This window comes from Budorcas taxicolor, chromosome 2 (assembly GCF_023091745.1).
Source record: "Budorcas taxicolor isolate Tak-1 chromosome 2, Takin1.1, whole genome shotgun sequence".
In the NCBI taxonomy this organism is placed as follows: domain Eukaryota; kingdom Metazoa; phylum Chordata; class Mammalia; order Artiodactyla; family Bovidae; genus Budorcas; species Budorcas taxicolor.
Window position 1 is genome coordinate 32,476,661 of NC_068911.1, and position 13,009 is coordinate 32,489,669.

General features: G+C 40.6%; 1 protein-coding gene across 4 annotated transcripts in view; it reads left to right on the forward strand.

The window, feature by feature from the left end:
- Positions 1-13,009, forward strand: part of TXNDC11 (thioredoxin domain containing 11) — a 58,624-nt gene that overhangs the window by 22,942 nt on the left and 22,673 nt on the right. For 2 of the 4 annotated variants that reach the window (XM_052636160.1, XM_052636162.1), the window contains one exon: positions 2,108-2,201. The exons of the other annotated variants lie outside the window; for them this stretch is intronic. In XM_052636160.1, the coding sequence (XP_052492120.1) occupies positions 2,108-2,201 (94 nt within the window). The remainder of the gene's footprint in view (positions 1-2,107; positions 2,202-13,009) is intronic. 4 annotated transcript variants of the gene reach the window in all.

The window sequence follows — 13,009 nt, forward strand, 5'->3', positions numbered from 1 at the left end:
CTTTAATCCTTTAATACGGTTGTTGAATTTTATGATCTTCGTATTTTTGGTAATAAAAAGTAAAAGTAATTTTACCTATGGGTTTTTTTGTATTGTTTGTGGAATTTCTTTGGAAATTTCAGTACCAGGTCTTCTGAGAATAGAGGGTCCTTCATTCAAGCTGCGTAGCCTCCTGGGAAACCACAGCAGTGGTGCCATCAATAGGGATAAACCCTTACACGGTTAAAAGGCCTGCAGAGGACCCCTGCAAATGGTTTAGCCTTCATTCATTCTTAAAGTTTTAATCTGCATTTCTCATGAAGACGTAGAATTCAGGTAGTTTTTATTTCCATTGAGGTGTGTTTACATAAACACATGTAATTACATATATGCATATAAATAGATACATATTTATGGGCTGTATGCCTTCTCCTATGATGGGAGAAGAGAATTTGAAGCTCACTTCATACAATTTTTGGCCATGAAACCATTCTTAATATTTAGAATGAGTTTATTCCAATTGGTTTTGATTTAGGAGAGTAAAAGAAATTTAAATGGGTGTATTTTCTTTCCATCGCTTTTCATTTTATCTTGTATTACCCAGTATTAACTGACTGAAATTCCTGAAGGTCTTGTTTTCCTTAGTTCATGGTATAAAGGCTGATACACCGTCATAGCTTGGTTTAAAACATTAGGAACCCAAACAGTTTGTTATTCTATTTTGAGCCAATTCTGGATTGGCTTTTTGAAAACATTTAAAGAAATTTAGCACAAAAAAAAATCCTGTTTCAATAACTTTACTTTCTTATTTCCTCAGTTGTTTGAGAAATTAGTTATTTGTTGGATTTTTTTTTTATATTAGGATTAAACATTGACTGTCTCGGTCTCTACCAGAATGAAAAGCAGTAATTTATTTAAAATGAAATCTTATTAGACTAAACAAGTGCTTTAGATTTGAAAGATAGTATGTTCCATTATAGATCAGAAATTTCCTTTTTTGTACAACATACTGATTTTAAACTTTACCAAGAGGGTAAATTTCTATTTTACTATTTAGGTCTTTGTCCCAGTGATCACATCAGCTCCAAAATTATTTATTAAAAACAGTGTTGTGTGTTTTAGGGCTAGAAAGGACTCCTTACCTCTGGCTAGTGCTTTATGTTCATCAAGCTCATTCTTCTCAGTAACCCCAGGATGAATGGTCCCCATTTGCCAGTTAAGAAAGCTGAGCTTCACATTGAAGGGTTCACCCAAGATCACTGAGCTGTCAGACTTGAGCTTAGGTCTCCTGACTCCCAGCCAGCACTCTTTGCTCAAGGATCTCGGCAGTTGGGCTTCAGAAACATTTAGTTACAGGACAAAGTTGGACAGAATGGTGCCCTCGGGGCCCTCTAAGGAGGAAGAAATTATTCTGAACATGAAAGCAGAATGTGTCTGGTAGAACACAGTTAATTGGTTTGGCAGAATGGAGGGGCGCTCGGTTCTAAGCTTAGAGAAATGGAATGAGCAGGTGGAAGGTGGAGTGGAGGACCAAGAGAGCTCTCCGCAGACTGACCTGACAAGAGAGGAGCATTGCCCGTGAGGAATGCTGGCCTCTGAGTCGGGGGAGAGGAAGGAGCCCCAGAAGGATGACCTTGGGCACCAGTGGAGCCACTCGGGGTAGCCTGATTTCCAGTGAGCGTGAAGGTGTGTTTGGAGTGAGGGGAGGAAGAAGTCGAGGAAGAAATGTAAGAAAGGTAACAGATCATTGAACTGGTTTGCCTAGAGTTGCTAAACAAAGGCAAGTGAGTACTTCAACTTGATGGTGAGGTTTCAAACCAGGGGCATAGGAGAACTGTCCACACAGGGTGAAGGACCTGCCTAGGGCGTTTCAGCTCTGAACTAACTGCCCCTGTAAAAGCTGCTGCAACTCAACTCGATCCCTTACCCTGTCTGTTGTCTAAATGGAGGGAAAGGGTCAGTGCTAACCGGCAACTTTTTTCATGGGCTTCTGTTAGGTTTTTAAAAAGGGAGTGCAGCAGATTGCAGTTGTGAAGTTGTAATGGCATGTCTTTCTTGTTTTGAAATATTTCTCTTTATGCAGTGACCAGCGATACCCCAGCCACCTAATTCTGCTCTTGTTCTACAGCCTGGAGTTCTCGGGTACTTTGAGTTCAGTAGCTCACCCCAGCCACCGGGTTATTTGACCTTCTTCACCTCAGCACTGCATTCATTAAAGAAAGGTAAACAGGATTCATATTAACACATTAGTGCTTTAACCAGAATGTATGTATACTGATATCTACTTTTGCATAGGTTATCTTTGTGATCATACATTTTAGTTCTCTTGATTATTTTTCTCTGTATTTATATTACATTGTTTTATGTTCTATTGACAGAATTGTTTGCTGTTTCAAGGACCGTCTCTTAAATGTTTAGAGCCTTTTTTTTAATGTAGCTTGATCACACAGTGTCTACAATGTTGTATTTTGCACTTTAAATTTTATTATATTCTCTGGTTTTGTGTGGAGTTGGACGTTTTGATCAGTTTTTAGTGGTTGTATTGCTGGTTGTATGAAAGTCATGTCACATTACAGCATCAGCCTACGGCTAGCTTCACTATTCTCAAATCCATATATACGTGTTTTTTTTACATAGTTGAATCATATCTTATTTGAAGCCCTGCTTTTGAGTTAAACATTGTATCCTGCCTGTTTTTTCATGTTGCTCCATTTTCTTTCTCTGTATCAGCTGTGACCTGAAATCAGCTCTCTGTTAGATACTTTCATCTGCTGTTCATCTCCTCCTGGTCCAAGCCTCTTCCCATCCCACTGACGAGACCAGTGGGCACTTACCTGGTACCCAGTCTCCACCCTCCTTCCTCACACGGGGGCTGCTGTGCCAGCCCTTCAGCCTGAAATGTGTCCTCTCATCCCCAGTGCCCAGGGCCCAGCTGTCCACCTTTTAAACCCCTGTTTATCCTCCAGATTCCCCTCAAATAGCACCTCCTCAGTCTCCCACGTTGGGGAGAGATTTGTTGTTTTTTTTCATAGCACTCAGCCTAGTTTATATTGATGTGTCTACTTGTGAGATGATTTGTTTACTGTCTGTCGTTTTCCTGGGACTGGGAGGTTTCTGAGGGTGGGGACCGTGTGTCTTCAGTTTAGTGTTCTTTCTCCAGCATCTGGCACATAGCAGGGGATCAGTCACTATTTGCCAGATGAGTGATCGCACTGATCTTTCAGTAGGCCAGCCAAAATATGTAGCCATCCTCCTGCTACTGGATATTACATTGCTTCAGTATTTGGGGGGGTATTATGATCGTATACTATTACTACATCAAGCAGTTGTATTATTGGCCATTTTAGTGTGTACATTGTCTTACGGTTTTATGCATAGAGAATCTGCTGTGTGCATGCTTTTCACGCACGGGACATTGGGCGAGGAACTCAACCTGTCACATTAGGTGTCTCTTCTGTCCCCTTTAAGACTGGGCTGCACAGCTTCAGGTGACTAAGGAGGCTCAGTGAGTCAGACTTTGAATTTTGAAGACAAAATACTGCCAACTTAAATAAGCTTAAGCAGATAGATGTTCAAAAATCCTCTTAGAAAACTAAATAAAGTCCTTTGAAGATGATGTATAAAAGAGTAGTCTAGAGTTAGTCACTAGAATAATGGCAGCATTCAAGTTCTTGAGAAGCTGTTTCAAGATTTGAAACAGGGTGTGTTGTTATCCAGCTAACTTATAATGCATGTTAATGTTTCATCTTAAATTACCTTTTCATTCAGAAGTTTCCAAAACATTGCTTCTTTTGGAAAAAATCTTTCCAAATATAAGGTAGTAGTAGTAGTCTTTATTCCCATTTTTTTTCTAATATAGTTGACTTATTAAAAGCTTTTTTAATAAGGTTTTTTTTTTGTTCCTTTTTTAAGCAGGGAGGGTAACAAATGGGTTAAGACTACCTAAAGGTACAAAACAAGTCTTATGGTCAGATCACTAATTTTGACAAATTATTATATTAGATTTCTTCTTGGAATAAATCTAGCTCAGTAAATTTACTATATTTCTTCCCTCTCTAGTTGGGTCTTGTAAAATCCTGTTGCCTATGGACTTAGCAAGAACTGAGTTCATCATATTTAATAATTTTTCACTCCATTTTTGTGGCTAAGCTCCCACTTAAGCTTTAATGAACCATTTTTAGAAGAAAACCACAAATTTGGAAGGATGAATTTCTATGAAATATGTACTGTGAAGGATTACCTAAAGTAAATCTTCCTTGGGCATCTGGGTGTTTTTCACCTTTGCTTTCTCCTACGCTGAAGTCAAATGGTGTTTTACTTACTATTAATAGCCGATGCTCAGTAAGAGAAAACCATGCTGGCTTTTTTTTTTATTTAACGGGACAGTTTGAAATGTAAATTCTAGGTCATTGTTGCGTTTCTGTCATGTACACAAATTGAGGCCTGAGGAACATTTGACCTGTTTAACATTTGGTTATAGAGAGCTTAACTGATGAAGTGTTTGGACTGTTGTGGTAGAAAGCAGATGTCCTGGTTCACCAGGCCACGAGCGTATATAAAATGCACATGTCTTTCCATTGCCTTATGTTTTTTGTTTTTTTTTAATTGCCTTAGAAATAGCCAGGACACTCTCTTAACGTTTGTTTAGCTTGCCATTGGTCTACAAATATTTTGAGAATGTCCCATATATGAAGCACTCTGCCTGGGTGTTGGGGGTAGGGTGCTGAGAGGGGCCATCTCAGTCCCTTGTGTCCTCTGCCTGTTGGTCTCCATCCAGGTGCTGGTTCATCAGTTTATGTTGGCCCTGCTGTTAGATGGTTGTGGGCAGTAGCCCTTTGTTATATTTCTGTCCATTATTCTCTAGTCATTTTACTTTTATCTCTTTTTTTTTACATAGCAGTTCTGTACTTTCATGTAGTTAAATCTGTGGTTCATTTTCTTGATCTATTTTTTAAAAAATCTGATCACTAATTAGTGCACTTTCTTCTCTTTGGATTTTAAACTTATTTAGCTCTTTATGCTGCCTGAGTTTACCTTGGCTTAAAATACAGAGCACAGTTGATTTTCCTCACTTCTTACTGACTAATCAGCACTATTTATGGAGTAACACTTCCTTTATCCTTCATCTTGATGATGCCTGCTTAACCAAAAAATATTTTCTTATGTGTAATTGGGTCTATTTTCTGTGTTTTCTCTTGGTCTAGAAACCTTTTTGTATGACTAAATATAATTTCGTTTCTTGCTCTGTAAGTGAGTACCTGGTGAAGTCTGGACTCTGCTTCTTTTAGTTCTTATGTTTTATGAAATATTCTTTTATATCCATCTATACATTGGGCTGGTAGTTTTATTAAATGTTTATATTGACTTAGAGGTAATTGACATTTTCATAAAATTTAGCTTCCCTTTCTAGGCTCACAGCATAATTATTCATTTATTCAAACCTCCCTTTCAGTTTTTTGTAAATGGTCTTGGCATGAGTGCATACTCAGTCATGTCTGACCAGGCTCCTATGTCTTATGGGATTTTCCATGCAAGAATATTGGAGTGGGTTGCCATTCCCTCCTTCAGGGGATTTTCCTGATCCAGGAGCTGAACCCATATCTCTTGTGTCTCCTGCATCGGCAGGCAGGTTCTTTACCACTGCACCACCTATGAAGCCCCAAAGGTCTTACACACCCTCATTACTGATTAATCCTTGCAAAGTGCTGAATGATTAACTGTGGGCTGGCATTCTGGGTGTGTTTCCAGATCCTTGGGACGCTGGTCCCTTGTACTTTTCCTCTCTTCCTAGACTGCCAAGCCTTTCCTCTTTAAGCCTTTTCACCTTGATCTTGGCAGACAGACTTTCTTCTTTTGCCTAAAGAAAACTTGATAGAGGGGTTGATATTTTTAGGGTGCCTACTTGATTTTTTCCTGTCTTACGCTTATTTATTTACTGTAAAGATGCATTCTGGTAAAATGTTGTTATATTCTGCTGTGATTCAGTGCCCTTTTTAAAAGAGAAAATTTGCAAGAAATTTCGTCCATTTGACCTTCAGAAGGGATGCAGTGCTTCCTGAGGGGAAGGCAGGGGCCTAGGAGCTGGTATCTGGTCCTTACCCTTTGTCTGCCCCGGCAGGGTCTATACACTTGAGCAAAACATGCACCTTTTCTGTGTTTGAGTTTCTCTGCCATAAAATGGGAGAGAGAGGAGGCGACAGGGTAAGTGCTTGTTTTACAAGGCGGCATCATGTGTGAATTATGTTGTGTGTGAATAAAGTGATAGTCTGAAAGTCTGTAGTAGTTTAATGGGAAAGCCACCGACTGAAAGCGCCTGAAGCGATTTCTGGGTCTGGTTTCTTAAAGGCGACTACACCAGGTGTTCTGCACCTAGACCAGCCAGCAGGTCTTCCTCTTCCCTTTTCCTGGAGCTCTCCATCCTTGCTGCTTTTTGTGTAGTGAGCCCTCTGTGTCCACCTGTGGATTCAGCCAACCCTGGGTTGAAAATATTAGGAAAATTCTAGGAAGTTCCCCAAAGCAAAAATTGAACTTGTCACACATCTGCCAACTAACTGACATAGCATTACATTGTATCTACAACTATTTATTGAGCATTTACACTGTATTAGGTGTTATAAGTTCTGGAGAAGGAAATGGCAATCATAGAGGTGATCTAAAGCATACCAGAAGATGTGTGTAGGTTACATGCAAATGCTGTGCCATTTTGCACAGGGGACTTGAGCATCCCTGGATTTTGGTATTCAAGAGGAGTTGGGGCCGGGGCTGGAACCAGTTCCCTGTGGACACCAAGGGATGACAGTGAGGCATGGTGTTCTCCCCATGGAACTGACTGCGTCTCTGTCCCACCAGAACGTGAGCTAGTTTGTTCAGACAGTATTTACTGAGTGCCTTGAGGCCAAGATTTCATCATTGGGCTCTTACAGTTCTTACAGTTTAGCTAAAAGTTTTAATGAATAAGTTGTAAAGAACACTATACCTTGAGATTGCCGAGGGAGTGATTTTCTCAGTGGGATGTTGTCACTTTGGATCTCCTGCCCACCTCCTCCATGTCCCCTCATATCTGTCCTTTCAGGTTCCCTAGACCAGAGTTGCAGGAGTCACTCACCCTGGGCTGAACGGAGGCCCAGCCTGGCTCATTCTTGGCTTCTCACTGTCTCCTAACACTAGAATCCTAATGGATTGAATTGAAAAACACACAATATTTTGGAGAAGTAAATGGCAGCCCACTCCAGTATGCTTGCCTGGAGAATCCCATGGACAGAGGAGCCTGGCGGGCTACAGTCCATGGGGTCATAAAGAGCTGGACACGACTGAGTCACACACACACACACACACACGACACTTAAATGTCATCCTCAAAATACACTGAACTGTTAACTAAAGACCCACTCTCTTCTTTCACCTTTAGGAATTCCTGAGTGTAGCGGACAGCAAACTTTGTGACATTAGTCTTCTAAGGAACACTTTCGGAAAATAACCCTTTTTAAAATAGAAATTGATTAGAGGAAATAATTCCAGTGTAGCGTCCCTCTCCTCCACCAGATGGCGTTTTGTGGTGCTGCTATTTGCTGGGACAATCCCGTCAGGACACAGAAAGGTCCCTTCATGAATAAAGCTTTTTTGGAGCACTTTTCTGTTAAATTATGAAACTTTATACAACGTCAAGAGATCTGAAAGGTAAGATTTTCTTATCCTGTAAGTGATATTCTTAAAGTCATTGAAAAAACAGGGAGCTGGGACTTCCCTGGCAGTCCAGTGGCTAAGACTGCACTTCTAACACAGGGGGCCCAGGTTTGATCCATGGTTAGAAAACTAGGTCCCACGTGGCTGCAACTAAGAGTTCGAATGCCATAACTAAGAAACACATAAATAAATAAATAAATAAATAAATATTTTAGCAAGGATATGATCATATTTCATAGGAAATACTTTTATTCCCATTATGACATCTCCTCAGCCTTGTAAGTGCTGCTCAGTTCAGTCGCTCAGTCATGTCCGACTCTTCGTGACCCCATGGACTGCAGCACGCCAGGCCTCCCTGTCCATCATCAACTCCCTGCTAGATAAGCACTAAGCTGGAAACCAGACATTCCTGTTCTTGAATTAGATTGAGAAGCATGACTTATTAATTCAGCGAACTTTGGAGGGTCGACTTTGTACTCCAGCTGTGAAAAAGAGTAACACTTCCTACCATCCATAGTGCCCCCATAGGGTGGCCCTCAGGTGGGCTTGTCCACAGAGCAAGTGCAGTAACACATCTGTGACAGGCTTTGTCGGAGCACGGAGGTGTGGGGTGTGCGGGTCAGATCAGGGAAGACAGGAGGAGGGCGGGGTTTCCCAGGAGGATGAGGAGTCAGGAACGAGAGTGAGGATGAGGAACAAGAGGGCGGAAGACAGGTGGCGCTGAGAGAAGCAAAAAGTTTGCGGAGAGCTCAGAACCAAGCTTAGTGGTCACCTGTAGATACTCTGATTCCTTGGACCCGTGTGTTTGAAAATTTTCACTCTTTACTTTCTGATTGTTTTGTGGTATTTTCTACCTTTTTGAAGTTTGCCTTTTTTATGAGTGTGTATGTATATGTGTTTTTGTTGTTGTGTTTTGGGGATTTTCTCTGGCCACCCTGTGCAGCATGTGGAATCCCAGTTCCCAGACCAGAGATGGAACCTGTGCCCCCTGCAGTGAAAGCATGGATTCTTAAGCTCTGGACCGTCAGGGAAGTCCTTGTCTGTGTGTGATTTGATTTTTGATCCTATTTTTTCAGGGTTGTTGGGGGTTTTTTGGTGGGCTTTTTTGTTTTTGTTTTAAGCTGAAATAAGACTCCTAGGCAAAGAGCCCAAAACATTAAAATCTTGAAAACCTCTCAGGGATCCTCTTCTATAATAAAGTCACACACTTAAAGTGAAGCCATTCGGTTCAGACAAACCCAGCTCTGGCCTCCACTTAACTGCTTGTTATGTAACATTGAGCATGATAAGTTGATGCTGAACAGAGCACTTTACCTGGAAGATCCAATCTTCACTGCCACTCTTTGAAGTAGAATGTTACCTTCTCAGTGTTACTATCTCAGCTGAGGAGACTGAGGCTTGGGAAAGGTTGTTAACAGACCCCAGGTCACTGTGAGGCAGAACAGTGGCTCCTCAGAGATGTCCATATTGTAACCCCAGGACCTGTGAATATATTACATTGCATGACAAGAGAAAATGGGGGTTGCATGTGGATTTAAGTTGCTAATCAGCTGACGTTGAGAAAGGGAGGTTATCTTGGAGTATCTGAATGAGCCCAAGATAATCAGAACAGTTCTTAAAAGTGGAATTGAGAGGCAAAGAACAGTGTCAGAGTGATCCAGTGAGAGAAGGACTTGTCTGGCCATTGCTGGTTTTGAAGATGGAAGGGGCCACAAACCAAGGAATGCAAGTAGCCTCTGAAAGGTAGGAAAGGCAATGAGATGGATTCTCCCCTGCAACCTCTGGAAGGAACACTCCCTGCTGACACCTTGATTTTAGCCCAATGAGGCCCGTTTTAGACTTCAGCCTCCAAACTGTAAGATATTTTTTAAAGCTACTAAATTAGTGGGTAATTTGTTACAGCAGTAACAGCGACTTAATACAGTCATGTCCAGTAAGTAAGGAGTGTGATAGGAACCGCAACCACATCGCTCCATCTGCCTCTGCTCTCCTGGGATGAGGAGGTGGTGATTCTCACCTCCAAGGCTTTGCTCATGATCCTACTTAAAATGCAGTGCCTCCCCCTAGTTAGTATCTGCCTTCCTAATTTTTCGGGGCCTAGCCGAAGTCCTGTGGGAGTTGTAGATATTGCCCAGTCAGCGTGACATCTGGTGCTCTGCAGACATAGAGTGGAGATTTCCATCCACCGGCTCCTTTCTTGGAACTCCTGTTGCACTGCTTGGCTGTGTCTCCCACTTAGCAACCAATGTTGTTTTCTGATTTTCTCCTAGATGTTAGTGGCGTCTTCTTAACTTGTAGTCGGGGACTGACTCTCCTGACTAGTGGTGTTAGTGGCAGGTGTCCTGTGTGACCACGGCTTACTCTTTAGGTTCCCTATCTGCAGTGTAAGGGAGCTTTGCCCTAGTTGCCTCTAAAGGAGACTTCAGCTTGAAAATGCTCTGGCCCGTGGCCTGGTTTTTTTTAGACCTGGTAGCTAAGAATTGTTTTTATTTTTGTAAAGCATGATTAAAAAAAAAAAAAAATATATATATATATATATATATATGAATGACACCAATGCTAGACCCTAAGTGCAGCATAAGAGGAGATGGAGGAGGAATTTCTAAGGAGATAATGTTTATTTAGTGAAGTCTTTCCCTCCCTGAGGCTTTTTTTAAAGAGAAACTTAATTGAAATACATACAAGAGATGTATTCAGATTGATCATTTTAATATTATGCTCTGACTAAATGAGAACAATGGTGTGAGGGTGTTTACGGTCATGTTAGTATATAGGACAGTGCCTGTTTAGCTTTATAGTTTATGTTCCCCTCAAATGATGAATTTGGAATGATGTTTTTCTTTCCCTCCTTCCTAACTCACAAGTAAAAGGAAAATCCCTGCTGAGAAGTTATATGTTTACTTGGAGTTTAGCAGTATTTTGGCAAGCACCAGCACATGCATAGTGTGTCTATGGTGCCCAAATGCCAGACTTTTTTCTACATAATTGCTTTGTGCTTAGGATTTTGAGGGAGTTGCCTGGTGGTCAGGATTCTGTGCTTTCGTTGCCATGGGCTGGGTTCAGTCCCTGGTTGGGGAACTGAGATCCAGTAAGCCATGCCGCACAGCCATTAAAAAAAAAAAAGAAATTGACAATGTAACAAATCTCTGAGTCACATTTCTGGGGGAAAATGCCAGCCATAGCTATAGTTCATGCGCTGAAGACAAACATTTCTATACAGTTGCACCTCTTTGCAGATATTTTTATTTTGATGAATGCATGTAGCATTGGAAGTGCGTGAAGTCATCATCCGGTGGCTGATGCCGAGTCACTACAGTGGAAACCCTAAGTAACCTTGGAGGGGCTGTTGTTATCCCTGTGAATACAATCCTGTCGTCTTCCTTTTTCTTCCTTGTCCAGACCTTGGAAAGAAGAGTGGAAAAGCAGAAGTTAATAAAAATGTCAGAGTATAGAGTAAAGTGAGAATTGTTGGCGGCATGGAAGGGACCACAATACAGGTTTTGCCTTTGGGAATGTAAAGAATTGAGAGAAATTTTCCCAGGGAGTAAATAACTTCTTAGCCATGTAGGTTAAAATCTACGGTACTCAGTCCGTTTTGAAGAATATCATGGTTTATTTGTTAGCAGTATTCTGTATCAGTATTTTTCCCAACCTGGTGTTCCATTTTGCCCTGAGATCCCTGAGAGATTAGCTCACGCAGAAGCCTCCTGGAGAGCAGATGGCCGGTCCCGAGGTGAAAATTTCCATTCAGTTCCAGCATGTCTGCTCATTCTTTCAGTGTATCCTTGGGTACCTTACTTTGTAGGACACCAAATGCTGTTTAATGTAGACCTCTAAGAGAATTTCAGAAGCTCGGCCGTTTATACCCGGAGTCACAAGGTCGAGAGCCCCACCTTTTCCTTTCTGCAGGAGAGAGTGGGACACATTCTTAAAAATAACCATTCCCTGCTATTTAGAGAGGTTTTCATGAAAAAACATCTTTGTCTTATGTGTCCTTCCCAGATAACTGTCCATTATTAAGGCTTACTGGCTGCTGGACTTACCTGAGGCTAACGTTCTTCCTGAGTTACATGAATCTTGCTTTTTCATCGTGGCATAGTTCAGTAGAACTTTAACATGAACCACAGAGATATTTTAAAATTTTCTAGTGGCTGCCTTAAAATTGAAGAAGAAATAGGTGAAATAAATTGAATAATTTATATTTTATTTAACCCAATGTACCCCAATTATTAGCATTTTCAACATGTAATCAATATAAAAACTGTTGAGATATTTTACATTTTTTTAACCATGTCTTTTATATGTAACAGCACACTTCAATTCAGATGCTAAGTGTTCATTAGATATACTTGATCTGTGTTTAGATTTCATACAATTTACAGCTGAAAAAGTGTTTTACATACCAAATAGTTTTATATTGTTTCATTTTGTGTATTTATTTTTATTGAAATATAGTTTATTTATAATATGATATTAGTTTAAGGTTACAAACTCATCTTTTGAATGTTTCCTTATAACTGAGTTGAGTATCACTTTCAAATTAGATTAAATAAAGTCAAATAAAGCAGAAAGTTTAGTCCCTCAGTTGCTCATATTTCAAGTGCGCGCTAGCCGCTCGTGGTTAGTGGCTACCACCTAGGACCATGCACTTAGGACCTAGGGCTCATTATCCCGATGTCCTGGGATAAAGCAATTATATCCTAAAATACTGAGTCTCCTGTAGGCACCTCCTTGAACTAATGCTTCCTGGTAGTCTGTTAGTTGGTGAGTGTGAATTGTGTAGCTTTGCTTCTGGTAAGATTTTTATTACTAATTTGAAAGCAGTTAAACATCTATTAATGGAAAATCTGAAAAAAAAAATATAAAATTGAATCATTTTGCTGTACACCTGAAACTCATACTGGATTATAAACCAACCATACTTCAATAAAAAGGGAAACAAAAAACCTTTTGCTAACAAAAGGAACTAATTTTTGTTCTTTTCTGGAATGTTTGAGAATTTTAATATTTTGCCTCACTGAGGTCTTGCCTCAGAATGTATGCAGTTTACCTTAATAGGGAGCTGAAGTTTTAATGTTAAAAATTGAATTTAAAGCAGTGGTTTTAAGCAATAAAAGTAGTCTGATATTAAAACATTATGCAGTGACCAAAAACAAAACCCCTGATGCACACCAGAAAGATCACAAGTGAGCCAGATGAGTCTGAGTGGAGACCAGATGGAGTTTGAGATCTTTCCATTCTCGATGTGTCCTTGGTGGTTGCCAGGAGGTAAATGGTGAAGAGGTGTGTGGAAGGTCAATGAAAGCTCCACCCAGAGGACTAAGGGAAGCAGGGGTAGAGCATTCTG